We start from the raw sequence: 25,451 nt of genomic DNA on the forward strand, positions 1-25,451 counted from the left end.
GCATACAGATGCAGGGTTGTTTTGTTCTGCTCCACAGTCGCACAAGGTGTGGGATTCTTTTAGGTAGTGCCATTTTGCCAGATTGTCTCTTGATCTGCCAACTCCACTTCTGAGTCTGTTCAGGAACTTCCAAGTTGCCCATTCTTGGTTTGCCCCTGGAGGAAGACCCTCTTGGGGGGTCATCCAGTTGGAATTGTCTGATTTTGATACCTACAGGGATATTCTTCCTGTTGCTGGGGAAGCATTAAGAGGAGTGGTGGTTCTCATGAAACATTTCCTTGATTTAAGTTTACTGGGAGGAGGCCAATAGCCATACAGTGGGTTGCTTTCAGAGTGTTCAATCTTATTTCTATCACAATTGGAGGCAACTTCCCATTGTACATTGGGGGGGGGGGGGATGCCTGCTAGCTTATAGAGTCTATCAAAAGATGTAGGTTCAAGATATCCTGTGATTATTCTAGGTGTCTCATTTAGTGCTATATTCACTTGCTTTGCATGGACAGATTTATGCCAGACGGTGCAGGCATACTTAGCAGTTGAGTAAGACAAGGTCAGGGATGACGTTGGGTCTGCATCCCCATGCGCTATTGCTTTACAATATTTGAAGGGTAATTATAATGATTAGCTAAGAAGTTGGAAGTTATGTGTTTCCCCCCTTTTTGTTGTTTACATTTATGCATAGCAGTTGGTCGGTATAGTTTTGTAATGTAGTCCTTCCAGCCTGGAAAACAAGTGCACGAGATTCAGTATCCAGAAGAAAAAGACCCTAAGGTTCCACCATTGATTTGTCTACCTGGACTATATGAACACAGAATTCAAACCAAAGAGGTCAATCAGTGGATTTAAAACACTTTTAATACTTGTGGAAGATGCAAATGCAACATTGGTCAAGGATCAGAGACCATCCCGGTAGCGGACTGGTACAGAACCCATATAGAGCACCTCAGACCAACTTCTACAACAGTGATATAGCCCTTTATTTATTTATTTTTCCAATGCTTTTGGTAACAATTCATTCTCGATCTTGGGGGAGGGGGGAAGAGATATTCAGTGTCAAAATGAGGGTTTTCTAATTACATTTTCTCAATAACCTCCAGTGCCACATACCTTAATTATTTCCTCCATAGTTGTGAACAAGTATTGCATTTCCCATGTTTTCACAGAGTTTGTAATATAATCCCAACAACGGGGTTTAACATCACTGGCTTTGTGGAATAGCAAAATTGCTGGAGGCTTTGTGCACTATAATAATTAATTGCCCCTCTCAGAATATCCTGGGACAGTAACTTAAATATACAGTAGCCATATGTGCAATATACAAATTTAAAGCATTACAGTTTATATATATTATATTTATATAATATATTACAAAAGTTACAGTACTTCTCCCCCTGCCAGAATCTTGCATTTTCCATTCTTAAGCATTTTCTACACTGTCAAGTAAACCTGGCTAGAATCCGAAGATGTATTTCAAAACAAATAAACATATACAAAACAAAACCATTTTAATAAAAAGCTGAATACAATTCAAAGGTCTTTAATATAAAAAATGCATGTGCAATTTTGTTTAAAAAAAAGAAAGGTCTGTTTAGCATGACAAGCTATTTCAACAAATTTTTCGCCGTGTTTTTAATTTCAAGTAAGATCCTTTCTGTGCTAAGAATAATTTAACATTTTGAAGATAGGGGAAAAGAAACCCAACAATGTTTGTTCCTTGTGACTTTGGCAAATGTGCTCTCAAGTAGTGAACGTCCCAAAAGATTTAATGATAAGTTTTTATTGTTGGGGCACCGGGGGGGAGAGGGGAGAGGGGGCTGTCTCTGTGGTCACTGGTAAAGTGTATGTTAAAAAAATACGAAAGTGTATGTTAAAAAAACCGATACAAAAACATTGGCAGATATCCAAGACAGTGGAAACTTTTCTTGTGCAGGGTTTCAGAGAAATCTCCATTTGGTTGTCAGTTGTGCAGGAAGTTAGGTTGAACCTATTAAGAAATATAGAAAGGAACAGATTTTTTTATTTCAGCTTCCTCATCACTAGTTACATAAACTTCAGCAATTCTTACCTAAGATTCTAAAATCCAAAACCTTTATTTTATGCAGAAATAAAAAAATATTGTGCCCAGTTCAACTATCTGAACATATCTCTCCCTATGAACCATCTCGGAGATTAAGGTCGTCCAGAGAGGCCCTGCTCTCAGTCCCATCTCCTTCGAAGGCATGACTGATGGGAACAAGAGATAGGGCCTTTTTGGTGGTGGCCCCTTTTGCTGTGGAACTCTCTCCCTAGCAATATTAGATCAGCCCCTTCCCTCCTGATCTTCAGAAAGAGGGTGAAAACATGGCTTTGGGATCAACCTTTTGGTGAATAATACAGTGCAATAGATGGACTTGGAATTATGTGTAATGATTATCAGAATAGCCTGGACTACGATTGTGGATAATGTGGTTTTATAGTAGTATAGTAGTAATTGTAATGTTTTATGTGTTTGAATGCTTTCTAATCTTGTTTTTAATTTTTAATTAAAATGTTTAATTGTATATTGGATGTATATTGATTTTAAGGCATGAAATTATTGGCTATTATCTAAACCACCTTGAGTCCCCTTCGGGGTCAAGAAAAGTGGTCTATAAATATAGTAAATAAATATAAAATTAGCACTAGGCTATACGTCTAAGATGCATATGAAGCATCACGGAATTTCAGATTTAGACTTGGGTCCCGTCTCCAAGGTAACTAATCTGTAAGTACAGATATTATTCTCTTCTCAATCTGATTCCATATATTTGGTTTGGTCCATAGTTTTCACTGATGAGTCCTGTTATGCATTTCCAGGAGTGATAATCAAGATGGAACATTTACCTGAATATGGTGGAAGGGTTTTTACAAATGTACAAGATATAGTCATATCCAGTTGCCACGTCTAGTTTTTATCTACCACAGGCATGGGCAAACTTTGGCCCTCCAGGTGTTTTGGACTTCAACTCCCACAATTCCTGGCCTCAGGCCCCTTCCTTTTCCTCCTCAGCTGCCTAAGCAGCTGTTAAAAACCTGTCCCAATAGGGTGGTTTCTTTTAGCCATTATTAAAAGCCTGCTGGAACAGTCAGGTTTTCAATTCCTTCCTAAATGTTGTAAGAGTAGGTGCCTGTCTAATTTCCCTGGAAGGGCATTCCATAGTTGGGGGGCCACTACCAAGAAAGCCCTCTCCCTCATCCCAACCAACCTCACTTGTGAGGTAGGTGGGACCAACAGGATGGCCTCCCTGGCTGATCTTAGAGCCCGAAAAAGTTCCTGAGGAGATATGTGGTCACGTAAATAGGCAGGAGCCGAACCATATTTCCTTATCTGTTTCTATTCCAGAATCCCCAGCTACCTTTTTTTTTTGCACCCTCTTCCCCAAAATACTGAATTGTTTCTTATGGAAGTCTCCAAGGACTGGCAATTCATCTTTTCAAATGCCTTGCAGGAGCATCTACTTTCTACAACATAAAAATAAATATAATTCAAAACCAGAACTAGACTTCCAGTCACTTTGGGTTTTGTTATTGTCATTCTGGCACTTTTTTTGGCAGTATATACTGCTCTGGGAGCAGCAAACTAATTCCTGGGTTTGCTGCAGTTGCTTTGAAAGCCATTGGTCATTACTCTAAGAAAGGAAAACACCTTGGAGAAAGGCAAGCATCCATTCAGAAAACAGCCACATTCAAAGTGAGCATACCTCACGCATTTTGCACAAGACGCTGTTGGTTCTTACCTTTATTATTGAGAATATCTAACTGCTTGGACCTTTAAAGATAAATCCATTCTTTGGGCACTGACCTGGTCGACTCATCTGTGAGTATAGATCCATTCTCTGCTGCATACTGTAAAATTACAATGAAAGCCACAATTACATAGGGAACATTTGTGGACCCATCCCAGTTGCAGCATCATCTATCCAAGTCTATTCTAAAAGGTTAGGGAAGTTTCTAAAATGTGCCTGTCACATAAACAATGTTAGCAGACAAAACAACACTGAAGGTGGGGCACCTGCATTATAAGTAGATATTCAAAGGAACCTTTACAATGAATAAAAACCAGATTTTAAAGAAGTGTTGTATCAGTCACAACATAGAAGAGATTGTCCAAATTACTCTTCAGATTAAGATTTCCAGAAATCCCCAGCTAGAATGGCCTCCGGGTACAGTAATCCTTACAAAAGTAACTGTGTTGCTCTTTCCTGGAGTCTTAGCCTCTATTTCCTGCAAGTCCTGCCAGGCTTCTGAAAAACAGTCATATCCACTTGCCATCTATTGTCAAGTGGACAAGCTGGGGGAATACTCTGCAGTAAACAATAACCCATGCTAAACCTCAACTGAGAGGAAAGGCTGAGTTTCAGGCTTCATCGAAATTGCCTCTCTATGTCCACTATTCCTGCAACAAAGCATCCAAATTCAATTGACTTAATATAAGGACTCACAGTACACAGAACCAACACTAACATTAGGGAAAGAGAGGCAGAGTTTGTATTCCTTCTGCCCACCCTAAGGTTGCTTTATGGATCAAGGGATTTTGAAAACTCACATATTAGTTGTGATTTTCAGTTAGAAGAGGGGGAAGGAGCCTAAATAACCCAAAGGCACCAGATCCTACCTAATCTTGGAAACGAAGCATGGTCATCTTGGGGTGGTTCTACACAGATACTGAATCCAAGTTAGGAAGTGGATTTAAAGGAACTGGTTCTGCTGTGGAGAGCCTACACAATTGCTGCAGGAACCAGTTAGAGTCTGGGATGGTAGCCACAATATTCACTGATTGCAGATTGGAACCAAACTGCCCATTTTTCCACTCATTCTGCTGGGATGAACTGATATGAAATCACTATGTCTGTTTGGGATCAGCACTGGACTATGGAAGGGCACAGATGATGAGGACAAAGGAGCATAAAGTGAGAGTCGCAACAGGAATTACGTGGTTTCCCTTCCTGGTGAGTAATTATTTACCTTCTGCCAGCTTTCTTTTGGCACTTCTCAGCCCTACATGGTAGATACTCTGATTGGCTGCAGCATGGTTTTTGGTTTACTCCAGACTTTTTGGTGCGTTTTTTAAATCCACTGTTTCAGGTTTAATGCATGCTGCAGCATGCATTGAGGATGTACATGTTATGGACAATCCACCCTCTAGCCAGCTTCAAGCTGCAATATATGGCCTATATTGAACCACCCTCGGTGAGTATTTACATGGGAGACATTGATTAACAGGTGTTAAGCTATATTTAAGAGGAACAAATTGGCAAAACCATCTGTGAAAATTCCATACCTGAGAAAACCGCGTGAAATTCATGGGATCACCAAAACTCAACAGATAACTTGAAGACACACACACACACAGGGCCCTTCCATGCAGCCCTACATCCCAGAATATCAAGGCAGAAAACCCCACACTATCTGCTTTGAACTGGGTTATCTGAGTCCACACTGCCAGTTCCAAGCAGATAATGTGGGATTTTCTGTTTTGATATTCTGGGATGTAGGGCTGTGTAGAAGGGCCCACACACACATTATAAAAATGCTATCAGTTTTGGAAACTTTGTAAAGCAATCTAACTCTTGTAATTAAGGATGCTTTGTGTCCTTCTTAGGAAAAAGGCATCCAGGAATTACAATGATAAATTCTATATTGATAGCAATAAACTTATTATTATGTAAGCAGAAATTCACAACATTAGATTCCTTCAAGAGGCGTTCCGTGCTTTCTCTTTTGTTTGTTTATACCTAGGATAATATGCGGTGTAGTTCATGAAGAGCTGGGTGCCAGCGGGATAGTATGCAGTGGAAGGCTGTAGTGTCCGTGGATTAAGGAGAACAGAAGGCTGGTAGAGCGCGGCTTCGGTTGGGATAACTGCTGTGGGAGCGGGAATTGAGTATGAAGGTGGAGAAATGCCTAAGGTGAGAGAACACAAAAAGACAGCACAGATAAAGTTTCTAAACATTTCCACACAAAGTTGTCGATGCATAAAATATGGTCAAGAGACACCACTGCTCCAAAAAGTCATAGCAAATTTGAAAGATCCATCTGCACCACCCATTCCCAATCATGATAGATTCATGTAGGAGTTATGTCCCCTCCCTTATATTTTTACAGACTTTGTTCCAGCACTCTCTTTCTTTCAAATGCACACACAGTGCTTTAAATCACCTGCTTCTATTAAATCATAGTTGTTGAAATCATAGCTTTGAAAAGTTAATTTTGGATCACATGGATATGGGATTCTGAACACTGCAGTCAAATAACTTTCCCCAAAATCTGGGTAAATTACATTGGGCCCTCTTTTGGGTAGGGGGTAAAAGATGAAACCGTAACACATTGTATTTATATTTTACTCTCAATCTTCACACAGCTCATGTTTTTGGAGGCTTCTGCTCTCTCACAGATCCACTTTTATTGAGGGATCAGGATTCTCCCCCTTTGCTAGTCTTATAGCAGCCAACCATAAACTTCTTCTGGGCGTCTGTAGAGTTTACAGTCATAAGCACAAATCCTAGCTGCTTTTAACTACAAATTTTTACAATTCTAGACTACAAGCTCATAGTCAAGAATGATATAGGGTTCCCCACTATATAACTGTGATTGGTGCATTCAGGCTATGAGAATGTGACCTCAGGTCACCCAGTGGGTTTTCTGAGTTCATTGGTGACTTCAGCACAAATATCCCAAGATCGAGTCCACAACTGGCTAAATGTGGTCCATCCCATTTCCCAAGTATAATATGATGTACCATGGAGGAGAGACATCTACAGTTCCACTAAGCAAACTTAAATGTTATTTGTTGGGAGTTTCTCTGATTATGCATTTAGAGATACTCTGATACTCTTGGATACTTTTTTATGGCAACGTTAGTTTCAAGCCTTATCTGTATTTCTTCTCTACTTCACACTTTGCAAATCTTTTATTCCAGGGTTTTACTTAATATTTTTAATGTTTTTCTCAACCCTCAGTACCTTGTAATGGAGATGTCTAACCATAATCTTTCATCCTATGTATTTCTTTAAAAAGTAATTCAGTGAACACAAGACCTTCTCAACAATGCTCTGTTATTTTGAGAAGCTGTATTTACTGGCATGAAGTCAAAACAGTTCTAGTTTGTTGTTTTAAACAAGCAGCTAAGATCCAAAGATCTATTTATTTATTTATTTATAGTATTTATATTATGTTGATATTGAACTATTACTGAGCAAAGAGTATGGTACAGAGGTTAAAGGTTCAGGCACTCAGTACATTACATAGAGGCATATTATAATTGCTTCACTGAGTTTACACTCAACCAAGAGATGTCATGTGTCAGAAGCAACTTGAGAAACTGCAAGTTGCTTCCGGTGTGAGAGAACTGGCTATCTGCAAAGACTTTGCCCAGGGGATGCCCGGATGTGTTACCATCTTGTGGGAGGCTTCTCTCATGTTCCCGCATGAGAAGCTAGAGCTGACAGATGGGAGCTCACCCCTTCTCATGGATTTGAACAGCCAACCTTCAGGTCAGTAGTTCAGCCAGCACAAGGGTTTAACCCATTGTGCCACCACAGCACCAAGAGATGAAACCAGTACTGTTCTCTGGTGTAGATGCCTTCATGATGTATATACTCATACCCTACAACTTTAGGATCTGATTTCATAAAAGCTGACCTAGTTGGAGTTCTATTTTGGGTTTTCTTGGCTGTCCTTTGGCAGGCAAACATAAAGAGTATGATTTTTTAAAACTGTGGTACTAACAATATAAATATACATACCACAAAGAAAGTCCATCAGTTATAGTGTTGTTGGTGGTGGTGTGTGTGTCCCTTTGCCTATCTATCTCTTTCTCAGTCTTCCTCAATTTACTTTGACCTTGTCAACTATTTTTGTTTCACTAAGTTTTTAGTTTTGTGTATTGTTGCTTTAGATTTTGTCCTTACAGTTGGCCCTCCAAATTCATGGGTTTGATTAAAATGTTCTGTGTAGAAATCTCTAGGTCCTCCAGTGCCAGAAGTTGACCATAACATCCTGATGAATGACAGCTATTCCTAAAGAGAACACTTCTCTAGGAATCTCTAGGTCTTCCAGTGAAATTCTATCATCTACTTTTGGTGACAGTGTCTATATATCTGACTGTCCAGAGAGGGGCCACATATTTATGTCCACTGGCTATAAATGTTTCTTGCTTTCCTGGAAACTGGTAGTGGATCATCAGCCCATGACTTGCACACTGACACTGGTTCACATACCTTGAATAGCACTACTCAATTGTCTATAGTAAAAAAGATGTAGTTATCCCCCAATGACTCAAATGGAATTTGTGGATCAGCTTGTCAGAACATTTATAATTGTTCCTCAGATTAGCTAGGCATCCATACTTGATCTTTGCTACCAATCATTTAACAATCAAATCATAATGTGACTGAGAGCTGACTGCAGTGCTCTTAAAGAGCCAGGCTGCCAAATAATCAGCATTGGCCCAGTGCAAGTTAAGCTCCCAGGAGGAAAAAAAAGTGTGTGCCAGCAGAAAAGCAAGCATAAAGGCAATTCCTCTTCAAATCAAAGGAGTCCCAGCCATTAGGAGAACAAATCAAAGTCTGAGACTGATTTCAAGTGGAAAGGTTTTGCATTTCAGACCCCATGCCCTGAACCTTTTCAAGAGAGGAACACAAGAGTAAAGAAAAGAAGCTCCAGCACCTTACCCGCAAACAGCACAGAATAGCGCCAAGACCCAAGCAAAACTTACATGGTAACTTACATGGTGGTGGGGACAAGCCATTTCGATTTAAAGTGCCCCCCATTAATACAAAGTTCATCTCCTCAGCAGAACACTGAAAGACTTCAACATATCTGTCCTTCATGGTTTTCTTATGGCACTTCTGAGCAGCCATAAAGGCTCGTTCGGAAGATTTCATTTGGATAAAAGCATCTCCAGAGGGTCGACCCTAAAAGCAAGAAAAGGGCGAAGAACTGTAGCATCAAAATATAAATGTCTGTCCAAACTTTTCAAAAGTAAATATCTGCAGTAACAACAGCAGATTCGATGCTAAATATGAAATGAAACTACTCATTCTGGTTTAAGCAACCACAACATGAATTTACTAAAAAGCTTGAAAATTAGAATCACAGAACTGGATGAGACCAGAAGGTCATTCAGTCCAACCCCCTGCCATACAGTAACACACAACTGAAGCACTCTCGATAGATCATCATCTAGCCTTTGTTTTAAAACCTCTGGAGAACTCCACCACCCATATTCCACTGTTGAGTAGCTTTTACCATTAGGATGTTTTTTTGTAATGTTTAAATGAATTATCTTTTCTTGCTATTTGGATCTTTGAAAATTCCAGAACAAGTATCATATGTACAATAACTGTATTATTAAAGGTAAAGGTTTCCTCTGACATTAAGTCTAGCCGTGTCTGACTCTGGGGTGGGGGTGCTCATCTCCATTTCTAAGTTGAAGAGCCGGTGTTGTCTGTAGATGCCTCTAAGGTCATGTGGCTGGCATGATTGCATGGAGCGCAGTTACCTTCCCACCAAGGCAGTACTTATTGATCTACTCACATTTGCATGTTTCAAAGTGCTAGGTTGGCAGAAGCTGGGGCTAACAGTGTGAGCACACCCTGGTCCCCACATTCGAACCACCAACCTTTAAGTCAGCAAGTTCAGCAGCTCAGTGATTTAACCCGTTGCGCCATAACTGTATTATTACTGTGGCTATTATTTTGGCAGATATTATGATGGTATTGTTAAACTGTCAAGAATGTTACATACAATTTAAACTATACCACTAGAGGTACTAAAACAGATTTTTAAAACCATTACATTGAAATACAGTGCTGAAAACTATTACAAGCCCTTTTTTTCTTCAATATTGCCATACACAAGATTGATCAGGAGCAAATAAATATTTCAGAGGACAAATGTGATCTAAAGTCTCGTTTAAAAATTTACCTGTATGGACCAAGTTTATTTTCCTCCATCACCATGCCAATTTTCAGTAGGGAGACAAAGCATGCATTTACACCAGTGTTTCTCAAACTGTGCTCCTCCAAGTGTTTTGGACTTCAGCACCCATGAAATCTCAGCCAGCTTACCAGCTGTTAAGAATTGTGAGAGCTGAAGTCCAAAACACCTGGAGGAGCACAGTTTGAGAAACACTGGTTTACACTGTAGAATTAAAGCAGCTTGGCACCACTTTAACTGGCAATGCTTAATGCTATGGACTCATAAAAGTTGCAGTTTCACAAGCTCTTTATTCTTCTCTGCCAAAGGGTGCTGATCCCTACAATGCCCAACAATTCCACAGCATTGAGCCATGGCAGTTAAAATGGAGCCAAACTGCATTAATTCTACAGTATAGGTGCGCCCAAAACATTTGCTGCCTAACACAACACAGGGTATATTATGTAGAAAAGGAATCTGAACTGGCCATATAGTATTAATGGCAATGGGACAGTGTTCCAAACACACCGAAGCAGCTGGCCTTAGGTGGCCATTGCTTACAGCACGGCAAGCCACATCCAGATGTTTTCCAGGGCCTTAGCACTGTACGATGGCATCTGCTGCCCAAAGCCACTTGCCTTATTCTGCCAAAATATGAGGCTGGCCCTTTTTTTAGTGCACTTTTAGAAACACTGAATTCACAGGCATTAGATCTGATGGACTGTGGCTCTTCTTAACCACAGTGAATTTGAAATAGTAACAGACAGCCATCCCAACCAGAGGCCTCTAACAAGTGTGGATGATTAGCGTCTTTTGACAGTTACAAATGCCTGCTTATGGTAATGACATTTAACATTCATTTGTAATTGATAATGGGATCAAATAATATACAAATCAATATGAGGAATCACATCTGTCAAAAACTGTTCAAGTTCCCTTGTATGGCTTTACTCTGGAAATTAGTTGCAGCAAAAATTATAACCCTGGAAACTAGCCTAGGAAGGCCTTTTTAAAAGATGCATTTTTGTGTGTGTCAGCAGCGACTTGAAAAACTGCAAGTAATTTCTGGTGTGAGAGAATTGGCCGTCTGCAAGGATGTTTGATGTTTTATGATCCTGCAGTAGGCTTTTCTCATGCACAAGGAGCTGGAGTTGACAGAGGGAGCTCACCCGCTCTCCCTGGATTCAAACTGCTGACCTGTCAGTCATCAGTCCTGCTGGCACAAGGGTTTAACTCATTGCGCCACCTGCTGACATATAGCATCAGTGCAAATATTCATTACTATTTTCAGCCATTCTCACACTGCTCGTAAATGTGCACCCAAACCAACAACCTTGCTGTACGTTTTGGGATCTTCATTCTAGTTCTCAGTCATATTTAATCTTGCTGATATCTGGACAATAAGGATACCTAAAAGGGTAAGCTCTCCAGTTTTACTGAAAAATTGCTATAGTCAGGAGCTGGGAACAAGTAACTTGTTAATATTGAGCAAACAATTTGGCACAATTCTGAAACTGTCCATAACTTAAAAGAGCAAAACCTAAAACAGGTCCCCAGGCACTAAAAGGGACCCCTAGACTTGTTGCAATTGACAATATCTGTTTTATTCATTGAAATGTCAATTACATTTTTTATGAGTTACCAATTCTTCTTACTTTAATTTGATACCATTTGAGATGATTCAGTAGTCTGGGCAATTTCTAATTGTTTCTCAGAATTCACAATGGTTCATAAATGAATGAATGAATTTACTAATTGATATTATAAATTTCGCTTTCACATTATAATTTTATTGAATGACTTTTATTTAAAGATTTAATGTTAGTGCAAATTAATAATGTTTCCATAGTTGTTATAAAATTAAAACCATATAGGATTTTTCAAGAGCTAGGGTGTTGTAGTGGTTTGAGTACTGAACTAAGCATCCAGGAGAGCAGAGTTTAAATGATAATTCAATCATGGAAACCAATGGAGTGCCTTTGGGCAAGTCTCAAAGGCAAAACTCCTTTGATTAAATCTAAGGAAACACTAGCATAAGTTTGTCATAAGTTAAAGTTGATCTGAAGGCACATTTCACCACAACAAACGGAGCCCCCGGTGGCGCAGTGGGTTAAACCTCTGTGCTGGCAGGACTGAAGACCGACAGGTCACAGGTTCGAATCCGGGGAGAGGCAGATGAGCTCCCTCTATCAGCTCCAGCTCCTCATGCGGGGACATGAGAGAAGCCTCCCACAAGGATGATAAAAACATCAAATCCTCCGGGCGTCCCCTGGGCAACGTCCTTCCAGGCGACCAATTCTCTCACACCAGGAGCGACTTGCAGTTTCTCAGGTCGCTCCTGACACGACAAAAAAAACAAAACACCACAACAAACAGGATTCTTCCAAATCAGGCTTATATTTAGGATGATACTCAAACCATATTTACACTGTCAGGAAGAGATAGGAAAGTATCCATGAGAGTTGCTATATAGTTGCTAACCAGCAGCCACCAGTAGCACAAATCAGTGTTATACATTCTCCAGTATGATGCCCTAGGTATGCTGGACTACAGCTTATACTGCCAATGGCAAACTTGGCTGAAGATGGCAGGACTATAGTAAAGCACATTTGGAGAGGATGGCCATACCCATGGCTGGTCAGCACTTAGATAATAAACACTATATTACAACTATGGGTTATTAAGTGTCCAGCTTAATGCTGTGACAATTTGGAACAGTGGTTTGCACCCTGTGGGTCTCCAGGTGTTTTGACCTACAACTCCCAGAAATCCCAGCCAGTTTACCAGCTGTTAGGATTTCTGGGAGTTGAAGGCACAAACATCTGGGGATCCACAGGTTGAGAACCACTGATTTGGAAGCACAGATCTAGATAGACAGAGGGACCAGACAAAAGACCGAGGCCCATTTCTGCATTTGTGACTACGAATAACAAAACACTGTAGCCTTACTGAAAGAAAATACAAGGCACATGGCAGCTATGTCTCATTGCAAGTGATAGTGTCTCAGACACTGAGAGATACAAGGTTCAGACTCTAAGGGGGATACAAGATTACTATACATTTTAAGCTAAAGTAGATGTTGGGCAATGAGTATTCTCTTTACCTAAGGCACAAGTCTCAGTAGATGCCCAATGGTGCCAGCCTTAATGTGAACTGCCTGAATAGCATTTTACTCAGAACCTTCAATCAAATGTTTCAGTGTACAAAAATCTATATTCTCTTTCCTTTGCTTACCTGGTGATTTAACACCATGTGAACCCCATGAGTTCTGATATCACCAGAAAACTCCCCCAGGAATCCCAAAATGTCCTCTATAGTGGCAGCATAAGGAAGACCACGCAGTCGTATGCAGTCCCTGACGTTGGTCGGAGGCACAAACTGCTGAGGTAGTACAGGAAGGATAGGTGGAGTTGGGAGAGGAATGAGAGGAGTAGAGGAGTATCTGTTTAGTACCTGCAAAAACAACAACAGTAGAGTGGATTTCATAAATGTTGAAGTATACGTCAGCTTTCACAATCATTCCATGTTGGCCTAAGTCTAATTGTTAGGTACAATTAGAGCACACCCATTAAATTAAAGGAACATAAGGGTTGGTTGTCTAACCTAGTACTCATTCAATAAAATGTCTTATTGTAGTTGGGACTAACAATTGTATTGTGATGGCTCTGCCTGGACTAACAGCTGCTGCCAGGCAAATCAATTGAGCTAGAATGGTTCCCATTTACTACTAGAATTGAAACCAACCAAGTCGTCCAAATGAATAGTTCAAGAAAGTAAAAAACCGAGGACACTGATGTTGCTAGGGTTACTGTCACTTAGGGCAGGGGAAGAAGGCAAGTGGGCAGCTAGTGCTGGACACAGATATGAGGGGGTCTCATTTGCTCTACTTGCAAGATTCTTCAGAAAGAATCTGAAAAATACAGAATGGGGGACAGCTAGCTCGACAGCAATATGTGTGGAAAAGATCTTGGAGTCCTTGTGGACAACAATTTAAACATGAGCCAACAATGTGATGCAGCAGTTTAAAAAGCCAATGAGATTTTGGCCTGAATAAATAGGAGTATAGTGTCTAGATTCATGGAAGTCATGCTACCCCTCTATTCTGCCTTGGTTACACCACATCTGGAATACTGTGTCCAATTCTGGGCACCGCAAATGAAGGGAAATGTTGACAAGCTGGAATGTGTCCAGAGGAGGTTGACTAGAATGATCAAGGATCTGGAGAACAAGCCCTATGAGGAGCGGCTTAAAGAGCTGGGCACATTTAGCTTGCAGAAGAGAAGGCTAAGAGGAGACATGATGATGGCCATGTATAAATATGTGAGGGAAGACAAAGGGAGGAGGGAGCAAGCTTATTTTCTGCTGCCCTGGAGACTAGGAAGTGGAACAATGGCTTCAAACTACAGGAAAGGAGATTCCATCTGAACATGAGGAAGAACTTCCTGACTGTGAGAGATGTTCAGTAGTGGAACTCTTTGCACCAGAGTGTGGTAGAGGTTCCTCCTTTGGAGGCTTTTAAATAGAGCCTGGATGGCCATCTGTCGGGGTGCTTTGAATGTGATTTGCCTGCTTCTTTGCAGGGGGTCGGACTGGAAGGCCGACAATGTCTCTTCCAATCCTATGATTCTATGAAAGTTTGAAGGAAAGGACTTCATTCTGAAAGGACCTTATCACATCCAAATTAATTTCTTAATGTTGATATTTCAACATGCTGGTACATGCTTTCCACCAGCAAATGCTGGGAATCAGATCTACCATTTACTCTCGTCAAACTTGGGAATGCATACAGTGCCATTCTTAAGACAACTTAAGATACAACTTCAAAAAGTTACTTTGTTGTTCTACAGCTCTCAGATATTATGAGTCAGGATTGTTGACACTGCAGTTCAGAAAAGGGAAACATTTCCTATATCTGGTTTAGAGAACACATTCCCTTAGGCACGCAGCATTGATAAATTACTTTTAAAAAAGATTATGAGAATCCTCCAGCCAATATGGCGGCTGCCTATCATGGCTGGAGATTCTGGAAATGTAGTTCAAAAAGTTAAATAGTAACTTTTTCTGACTTTTGGCTTAGAAAACTGATTCCTTTAGGTACAGAGGGGGTAAATTTACTTCATTAGCCTACCAGAATTTGAAAACCAGTATAGAATAATCTATCGCAAAAGATTGTGGAAGATAATTAAAATAGAGACAGGGGTATCAGCATTTGAAGAATCCAGTTAATATCCTGGATGGAAGGCAGGGGGAAACAATCCCTGTATCAAACAAAACAAACACTTCCTTGAGATATTCTGATTAGAAACTGGATTTAGAAAGAATAGCTACTTCTAATTCTTTCAAATTGTATACATAGCTAACAAATAATGCACTTTGACAGCGTAATTTAGAGATAATTTCACATAATGAAATGGTTATGTACCTTAAACAGATTTTGAAAGATTTTTCTTACTAAGGACCACTATTCAATTTTTCTCTCCCACACCCCCCAAAAAAACTAGTCTGAAAGTTTGCTTTCTTGAAGACTTTTAGAACTTTTACAATCTAGACAAGTAGAAAGTGGGTGAAATGAATAGGAATGGGAAATAATGCATTAATATATATGTGTTCAAAGAAATCAGGGCAGCATATAGCCACAAATCAATGTAAAAGCAAATACCAGGCAATGTATAACAATAAAAGAAATTATATGGGTGAGCATCTGTCTCCCTACCGTACCATCAAGATGGTGAAACTGAGACACCTGAAACATGGTATGCATATTAAGAGCCCCCTGGGGATGTGTATCACAGGGTTATTTTGATTTTATAATGGATTATTTCTGTTAATTAAAGTCTGTTTGGAGCATACAGTGCCATTCTTAATCACTAAGCAGCAGACATCGCTAAATGTTTCTGACCATCAGAGTGAAGCCAGAGGCAGACCTAAAATATTCAATTTTCCATACAGCCTGTAGGAGCTGCTATGATGGCATCCTTGTCAGATGACCCAGGCAGCCTCTAGTTAAATACCCCAAGAAAGGGACAGCCTGGCATTTTTCAGTGGTAGTTGTTCTACCCCCAAACAGGTCTTCTTGGTACTATCTTCCTTCCAGTGTTCAACCTAAAGGTACTACCATAAGCAATTTTCACCCATTAGTAGCTTAGTGCTATTCTGCTGAGAGGGAAAAGCACTAGCACTAGCACTGCCTCAGAGGGCCAGCTACCCCTGGCCACTGCTGCTACCATTGTATTGTGGAAGACTTTCATGGCTGAAATCATTAGGTTGCTGTGGGTTTTCTGGGCTGTATAGCCATGTTCCAGAAGCATTCTCTCCTGACATTTTGCCTGCCTTTATGGCAGGAATCCCCAGAGGTTGTGAGGTCTGTAGGCAAGTGGGGTTTATATATCTGTGGAAAGTCCAGGGTGGGGAAAAGAACACTTGTCTGTTTGAGGGAGGTGTGAATGTTGCAATTGTCCACCTTGATTCGCATTTAATGGTCTTGCAACTTTTTAAAATTTTTTAAAGTTATCAAATAATGGTAGTTAGATTTTTTTTTCATTTTCATTGTTTCCTCCTTTTTGTTGAAATTGTCCACATGCTTGTGGATTTCAATGGCTTCTCTAAACAACTCTAAAATCATAATAGTAAATAAAGAACAACACTCCAAAACATGGGAATTCCAGACAAGAAACCATCAGGGCCAGCTAATCACCTCCCAAGAAAGGATTCCCCTAGACTACTGCAGCCAGACCTTGAAGATGCAAGGCCATTAAATACGAATCAAGGTGGTCAATTGCAACATTCATACTTGCCTCAAACAGGCAAGAGTTTTTTCTCCAACCATGGACATTCCACAGATATATAAAGCCCACTTGGCTTGTTTCCAACAGACCTTACAACCTCTGCAGATGCCTGCCATAGATGCAAGTGAAATATCAGGAGAGAATGCTTCTGGAACATGGCCATACAGCCTGGAAAACTCACAGCAACCCGCTGTCACCATTTCTCTTCCAAGGCATTAAAAAAGACCACAAATGGCACCGTGGCAATGAAAACATAGTGGGTCAGTTCTTCCTTTAGGTTCTCCCAGGATGGACTTCACTCTTGTCTTTTGCCACTGTATTCAGATAGTGGAATGTTGTTTTTTTTTGGGGGGGGGAGGGATAAATGTTGAGATACAGTATTCACATTCACCTGTGGGTAAGTTGACCCAGGTTTTTTTGGGCTGATTTAACTAAAATATCTAGAGTTAAAAAAATACTGAGTATAAGACTAATATGGGTCAAGGCGGTGCTAGGCACAAGTGAGGATTTTGCTTTAGCATATTGCTAAACCTCATAGCTCCCCAGTGTGCTCTGCTTCTCTTTGTTAAGAATTAAGCTTGAGCTTTAATTAGGAACCAAAATTACTAAACTGAGGATACCGGATTTTAGATATATCACAAGACAACATGATTCAGAGGACAACATGATAATGCTCAGTGACATCCAATGTAGTGGCTTGATTTTACATAACGCCTCTTCATAGCCATCTAAGCCAATGTCTATCTTGTGTTGGCATATTTCATACTTTAACTATACCGTTTATGGAACTGTATTTTCCTTTTATCCATCCTGAACTAGCATCACTTATCACGACATTAGTAAGTAAGGGGACTCACCTGCTGAACCTCAGCTGCTGTACTCCTGAAGAGCTCTATATACCTTTTGCCCAACAAGTCTTTGTGTTTCTTTAATGCATTCTGCGCATATTCCTCACACGCAAACAGCACAAATGCATCTCCAGTTGGCCTATTGTCAGGATAGGTCACAAAAAGGATTCCTTCTTTTCCACCTGTCACTGGACAGTGTTGACCAAAGAAGGTTAACACTTCCTCCGTTGTTACATTGAATGGCAGACCCCGCATGCGAACAATCACTTGGTTCTCTTTAGACAAGAACTGAGCAACTTCATTGGATGTCCCTTTTGAAGAGAAACCAGAAAAAAGAAGAAGTTAAGGTATGCTGTTCAGCTCATAGAGTTATGAAGGGAAAATTGTTTTTCTAAAGGAAGAAATATCATTCTAGATCAGGCATGGGCAAATCTTGGCCCTCCAGGTGTTTGGACTTCCAACTTCCACAATTCCTAACAGCTGGTAAGCTGGCTGGGATTTCTGGGACTTAGTTCAAAACACCTGGAGGGCCAAAGTTTGCCCATGGCTGTTCTAGATGGATGGTACCTAGATCTACCAATAAACTCCTCATTTATTTTCTTCCTTAAAAGATACATGAGGAATTTGTTAGAAAAATACATGAGGTTTGCGAATAGAATTAACTACTGTACATCTAATTGCGTATTTTATTTACTGAAGTATTATTTATAACTTCTCAAAACCAACAAGGCTTTCAAGGCAATAAATAATAGGAAAAAACCACATTCTTTTTCAAAAATTCAAACAAAATGTTAAATTTGTTGTCGAAGGCTTTCATGGCTGGAATCATTGGGTTGCTGTGAGTTTTCCGGGCTGTATAGCCATGTTCCAGAAGCATTTTCTCCTGACATTTTGCCCACAACTATGGCAGACATTCTCAGAGGTTATTAAGTCTCTTAGAACCTAAGCAAGTGGGGTTTATATATCTGTGGAATGTCCAGGGTGGGAGAAAGAACTCTTGCCTGCTTGAGGCAAGTGTGAATGTTGATATTGGCCACCTTGATTAGTATTTAAAAGCCATGTAGCTTCAAAGCCAGACTGGTTGTTTCCTGGGGGAATTCTTTGCTGGGAAGTGTTAACTAGCCCTGATTGATTTTTGTCTGGAAATCCCCCCTTTTTAGTATTGTTCAAAATCCTCTCACGTCTGGAGAAGTCTACCGTATACCATGCAGCTGTGGACAAGTCTACATAAGGACCACCAAACACAGCAATACCCAAACACGAATCAAGGAACATGAAAGGCACTGCAGACTAATGCAACCTGAGAAGTCAGCCAGGAACCAATCTGGACACAGCATATTATTTGCAAACACAGAAATTCTGGACCACCCTAACAACTACCATGTCAAACTACACAGAGAAGCCACTGAAATCCACAAACATGTGGACAATTTCAACAGAAAGGAGGAAATCATGAAAATGAACAAAACTTGGTTACCAGTGTTTTAAAACTCTAAAATCAGGACAGTAAATAAAGAGCAATATTAAAAAACCAGGGGAATTCCTGAAGAATCAAACAGGGTCAACTAACACCTCCCAACAAAGGATCCCTCCAGGCAGCAACCACAGACTTTGAAGCTACAAGGCCATTAAATACTAATCAAGGTGGCCAATTGTAGCATTCACACTTGTCTCAAGCAGACAAGAGTCCTTTCTTCCACTCTGGACATTCCACAGATATATATAAACCCCACTTTCCACATTTCCAACAGACCTTAAAACCTCTGAGGATGTCTGCCATAGATGTGGGTGAAACGTCAGAAGAGAATGCTTCTGGAACATGGCCATACAACCCGGAAAATCCACAGCAACTCAAAACGTCAAAAACTAGTTTTAAAATAACACACAAACTAGAACAAAGCTAGAACTGATTTTAGGGATCCAAGGTCATGCCAAACAGTGTAGTCTTGGCTTCCAGGCCAGAAGTTCAAAAGGGCAATGATGCCAGATTTATCCTTGGAAGGAAGGAGCTGTTATTGAAAAAACCTTGTCTTCACCTCTCCAATTTGACCTCTTGGGGTGATAGGGCACAAGACAGAATCTCAGATTCTAGGCTGGTTTATATTGGAGCAAAGAGTCCTCCAAATATTGTGGACTGAGCAACTGAGGGTTTTTTTCTGGGGATACAGAGAAGAAACGAAGTCTTTCAACATATTGAGACTATTCTTGACAACCTTTCTATTGGGTATTGCTATTCCTTGTCGCTTTTTGCTTTGCAAGCCAAAACCAGCATGCTGAGTTAAGCTTCCAAAGGAATCAGAGGCCAGCTGAGTTGAAAGAAGACCAACGCGATGTGGTTTCACACCAAACATTAATTGAACACTGCATTTCACATATCTCTGTAGCTTCTGAACACATTTAAAGGAAAACTCCCTATAGAGAACTGTTCCTTAAGCTGTCAGTCCCAACACCAAATGTTAGGTCCTGAAAAATGTGATCACAGTAAAAGTTTTCTAAATATCACTGAGTGGCTGTTTTAGATATTTACACGCATCTGCTGTGAAGTTTTTACAGTGGACTCTGCAGAAGATACTTCAGCTATGCTCCACAAAAAGGAAATTTAGCCTGCATAGCAAGCCTTGCAAATGGTGATGTGTTATTAGTAAATGTGTGACTTTTATACCTATGCACCCAGGGTCACATATAAATTTATCGAAAGGGGTAGTGATTGAAAAGTTTAAGAATCTCTGCTATTGAATACATTACAGCAATCTAATCAGGAGGCAATAAAGCCATGAACCACTGTGCCAAAATGAGCCTTTGTTAAGAAGGGGCACTGTTAACAATTCAGTGAAAGCTGGACCGAGGAATTGCCTAACACTCCAACTTCTATAAACAAGGTATCTGAAAAATGGGGGAAAGTGATAATTTAATTTCATTTTTATAAGAATTTACTGAAATTGGCTTATTTCTTCATGTTTAGCAAAGAAATAAGATTTTTTTTTAAAAAAACTGGCCATAGGAGGGACAGAAACTTGTTTAATTTGTATTTTTTGTTGTTATGTGTACTGACTTGTTGTAAACTTCCTTGAGTCGCCGTTAAGGCTAAGAAAGGTGCTATATAAGTATAGTAAATAAATATCTAAATAAACTGACAATTTTGTCCATCCAGTTCTTGAGATTTGGGTATCCAAGAGACTGGGTTTCAATGCCTGCAGGAAAGCACCACCCTTGAACCAACCTGGACACAGCATTTTATTTGAGAACACAGAAATGCTGGACCACTCTCACAACCACCATGTCAGACTACACAGAGAAGACATTGAAATCCACAAGCATGTGGACAATTTCAACAGAAAGGAGGAAACCATGAAAATGAACAAAATCTGGCTACCAGTATTAAAAAACTCTAAAATTGCAACAGCATAACAACAGAGAGGAAGCAGGCAGGGACATCTAGGCTCTCAACCAAAGTTTGCTCCAGGCACAGCCAGCCCACTGTATGCTAATCAAGGTGGTCAGTTGAAACATTCACACCTAGCTCCAGCAGACAAGAGTCCTTTGTCTCACCCTGGTCATTCCACAGGTATATAAACCCTTTTTCCTAGTCCCAACAGACCTCACTACCTCTGAGGATGCTTGCCATAGATGCAGGCGAAACGTCAGGAGAGAATGCCTTTAGACCATGGCCATACAGCCCGAAAAAACCTACAACAACCCAGTGATTCCGGCCATGAAAGCCTTTGACAATACACCACCCTTTTATTCCGATCTTTAGCGAACAGCTGTTACTCACTGAATTTGGATTTAAGTTTTAGTAGTTTTTGGAGGTTTTTTTTTTAAAATCATACTTATCTAATACTTGTATAAAGACCTGGAGATTTAAAAAACCTGAAGAAAGAGAAACTGACAGATTTCCCCACCCTGATGACAACTATCTCGATAACCACTCTCAAGATAACAACCCCCTCTCTTTGTGTGGCCCTTTTATACATTTCCAACCAACAGAGATCTGGAGCTTCTTCACTTTTGTGGAAGAGCCAGAAATAATACCACAAGGGACACACCCCAACAAGTCTGGCAATGCAATTCCTTCAGTTGCATTTGAGGTCCGCCTTCACCCCAGGCGATGCGTAGGTTTGATGTACTGTTCAGAGCCTATCCGCAGTGAGGACCTCAAGATGCCGGGTTCTCAAATCAAAAATGTAGTTATATAGTCCCATCAGCACCAAAGTTACATTCCAGAGCTTCCAGCCCCATTTTGTAATGTATCTTTAATTACCATCCTCCCTAGGTAAGCAGATTTTTAAAAGATCCAATGTTCAGGGAGGATTTTGTGGAAAAGAAATCTCAACCATGTATGTATGAAGAGAGACAAAATCTAATTTCTATTCAAAATTCTGAGAGTACAGATAGGTGAGAGTTTTATTTTAATTTTTATTGGATTTTTCAACAAGCCACCATTTTTTTCATCTATCTATACACATTTTATTCGTGTCAGGGACTTGAGAAATTGCAAGTTGCTTCTGGTGTGAGAGAATTGGCTGTCGGCAAGGATGTTGCCCAGGGGATGCCTGGATGTTTTACCATCCTTTTGGGAGGCTTGTCTCATGTCCCCGCAATGGGGAGCTGGAGCTGACAGAAGGAGCTCATCTGCACTCTCCCTGGATTCAGATCAGCAACCCAACCTTCAGGTCAGCAGTCCTGACAGAACAAGGGTTTAACCCATTGTGTCACTGGGGGCTACATATACACTTAGTTGGTGTCCCTATGTTTGTTGGTCTGTTTGTACCTCAAAGGCTGCTGCTAGGTTAAGTGGCCCTCTAGGATGTCACTGGGTTGGCTGTTGCTAGGTGAAGTGATCCTTTGTGATGCCACTGTGAAGGTGTATGAGGGAATGCAAATGAAGAATAAAAGAAACAGAGAAAGAAAGCAGGAAGAATAAGGAAGTGTATGAGAGAAATGGAGGAAGGAAAGTCTGTACCACAAAGGGCACTTTCCCACTATTGCCATAGTGTTGCCTTGAGGCCACTTCACCTAGCAACAGCGAATCCAGTGACATCACGTACAACCACTTCTCTTAGCAACAGATTTTGTGGTACAAACATACAAGCAAGCATATATGGATTACCATTTGTGACCTCTTTTTCTCAGAGGAGCCTTATTTTCTGATTTTTCACTTTATTATTTTGCACCGTTTTATTTTACTTGTATATTTTACTTATTTTATTGTGATGTTATTTTTTGCCGTTCTGTGTTTATTTTGCTATAATGTATTACCAGGCTTGGCCTCATGTAAGCCGCTCTTTGAGTCCTCTCTGGCGAGATGGTGGCGGGGTATAAATAAAGACGATGATGATAATTATGACAGAAAAAAGCATACAGGTACAACTTGGACCTCTACATGCTGAAAAATAGCCAAACTAGCTTAATTTGGCCACTGTGCCTGGGTGAAAATTTTGTTTTTTCTTTTGGGGACAAAATTAGTGAGTCATGTATTTGTAATGGAGAAAAAACTGAGCTTAAAAATGAATGTGAGTGAAAGCTAAACGGATGTGTCTTCCTACCTCTGGGCTATGGCGCATTTTCTAAGTCTCTCACCCCAACTATGAGAATGGCCCTAAAGAGGAGTGTGATGGCCACCTCAGACAGAAAAACTGGTATGTCATTAAAAGACAGCAAATTGTTAGTTATTTGCTTTATTATTGCCTCAGAGACAAATCCTAGTGGGATTTCCTGCCTCATATGGTAGAATAACTAAGCTGGTCTTGAGTGTTCAGCATCTTGTCTTGGATCAGAGATGGGTCTCTGTCAGGTGATAAAAGCCTTTGATGCTTTGTAAACAGAGGATCCTGGGAGATATTTCTATCTACTCCAATGAATATCTTCTTCTATAGTATAGAATAGAAGCAACTCTACCAACAATATTGTTTTAGTATTAGGACTACCACAACCCCAAGGCAAAAACTGACCCAAAAACTTAGGGCACCACTCTGAGTCCAAAGCTTGTCAAAACCAAGCAATTTCTCTAGTTTTGTGGGGTCAATTCTGGGTAAGAGAGAAGGCTACCTGCTAACTCCCAGTCAGATGGAGACTTTTCCAGCTGGCTATATAGTTTGCTGCATTTTGTTGTTGCTGTATGCCTTCAAGTAATTCCTGACTAATGACAACCCTAAGATGAACCTATCATGAGGTTTTCTTGGCAGAATATGTTCGGAATCTGCCTTCCTCTGAGGCTGAGTGTAATTTGCCCAGGGTCACGCAGTGAGTTTCCATGCTGAGCAGGGAACACTGATCTCCAAAGTCTTACTGCAATGCTCAAACCATTGCACCACACTAGCTTTTGGTTGAAATAAAGCATAGCAATTGACAACTGCCTTTTATTTCTAATCAGGAAATTTTCTATTTGTGTGTGTGTTTCTATGACAAGATGGGAGCAAATATGATGACTCCATAGTCCATAATGTTTGTTGGCATCATCCCCAGCTGTTATGTTCTGACCTTGAAGTATTAGAGTCTGGAACCTTGAACCCTAGAATGCATCTATATTGTAGAATTAGCACAGTCTGTCATCACTTTAACTGCCATGGCTCAATGCTATGGAATTCTGGGAGTTGCAGTTTGCTGAAGCACCAGCACTCTTTGGCAGAGATGGGTAAAAAACCTTGTAAAACTACAGTTCCTAGGATTCCATATAATGGAGCCATGGTAGTTGAAGTGGTCTCAAGCTGCATTGATTCTACAGTGTAGATGTACTCCTAGCCAGGGATGCACAACCAGCAATCTGGAGTGCAGTGGGTTAAACCACTGAGCTCCTGAACTTGCTGACTGAAAGGTCAGTGGTTCAAATCTGGGGAGCATGGTGAGCTCCCACTGTTAGCCCCAACTTCTGCCAACTTAGCAGTTCGAAAACATGCAAATGTGAGTAGATCAATAGGTACCGCTTCTGTGGGAAGGTAACAGCACTCCATGCAGTCAGGCTGACCGCATTACTTTGGAGGTGTCTACGGACAATGCCAGCTCTTTGGCTTAGAAATAGAGATGAGCACCACCCACCAGAGTCAGACACAACTAGACTGAAGGGAAACCTTTACCTTTCAACCCTCACACACATTATTTTGCATCACTGGATATGGGCTTGAATAGGAGTGGGCAGCTGCCAGGCTTGGGATTGTTTCCTATCAGCAAATGGAATTCTCTTAATAAAGATTATTTTAAACTTTAACTACTAAAGCCCTTGAAGGCGATCTCATGCTCTTTTGAATTGTAAGTTTACTCTGCTAATAATGTGAAACTTCTGCAAGATGTCAGAGGAACTCCAAAACCACACACATGCTCACGAACCTTAGAAGTTTAAAGACTTCTTTAAAAATTGCAACAATATTGTAAAAGTTACACATGTCACCACTTCCCTTGGGAAGTTCTGTGTGTGTGTGTGTGTGTGGGGGGGGGGGGGGGTGTTGTTGTGCCATTAAATGTTAACCATGTATAACTCTCAATGGAAGAAAGATTACCTCCAGCAATTTTCAAGAAGTCTTCTCCTGTTGCTTTGTACACCTGGAAAAGAAGAGGGCGGGAGCTATTACTCTCAGACAAAACTTTCCATCCAAACACAAATGTCAGAACTTGAGCAACCTACCTCAATGTACCGGTTCCCCATATGATGCTTGTGTCTCTGCAAAGCTAGGTCCCGGTGCTCTTCGCTTACGAACCTGACGAGCGCCTCTCCATTCCTCCTGCCTTGGGCATTGAGACAAAGTGCAGCCCCTCCCCTAAAACAAGCAGAAGTAGAGGTAAGTTACAAAAGCACACCTACTTTCCCACAAAATCTGTGCTTAAATGAATCTCCCTTTAAATGCATAAAAGGAAACACCCTTGGCTGCCGCTCAATGCATTCACACCC

General features: G+C 40.6%; 1 protein-coding gene across 3 annotated transcripts in view; it reads right to left on the minus strand.

The window, feature by feature from the left end:
• Window positions 1-953: 953 nt before the first annotated feature.
• Window positions 954-25,451, minus strand: part of ESRP1 (epithelial splicing regulatory protein 1) — a 53,857-nt gene continuing 29,359 nt past the window's right edge. Inside the window, exons 8-15 of one of the 3 annotated variants that reach the window (XM_067467354.1) lie at window positions 25,188-25,320; window positions 25,063-25,105; window positions 17,579-17,880; window positions 13,171-13,389; window positions 8,735-8,933; window positions 5,754-5,922; window positions 3,821-3,864; window positions 954-1,984 (exon numbers count right to left, since the gene is read on the minus strand). In XM_067467354.1, coding sequence (XP_067323455.1) covers window positions 1,974-1,984; window positions 3,821-3,864; window positions 5,754-5,922; window positions 8,735-8,933; window positions 13,171-13,389; window positions 17,579-17,880; window positions 25,063-25,105; window positions 25,188-25,320 — 1,120 coding nt within the window. In that variant the 3' untranslated portion in view covers window positions 954-1,973. Of the gene's footprint in view, window positions 1,985-3,755; window positions 3,865-5,753; window positions 5,923-8,734; window positions 8,934-13,170; window positions 13,390-17,578; window positions 17,881-25,062; window positions 25,106-25,187; window positions 25,321-25,451 lie in introns of all 3 variants that reach the window. The other 2 variants (XM_060775617.2, XM_067467353.1) reach the window with 2 other exon arrangements.

This window comes from Anolis sagrei, chromosome 4 (genome assembly GCF_037176765.1).
Source record: "Anolis sagrei isolate rAnoSag1 chromosome 4, rAnoSag1.mat, whole genome shotgun sequence".
Taxonomy (NCBI): Eukaryota; Metazoa; Chordata; class Lepidosauria; order Squamata; family Dactyloidae; genus Anolis; species Anolis sagrei.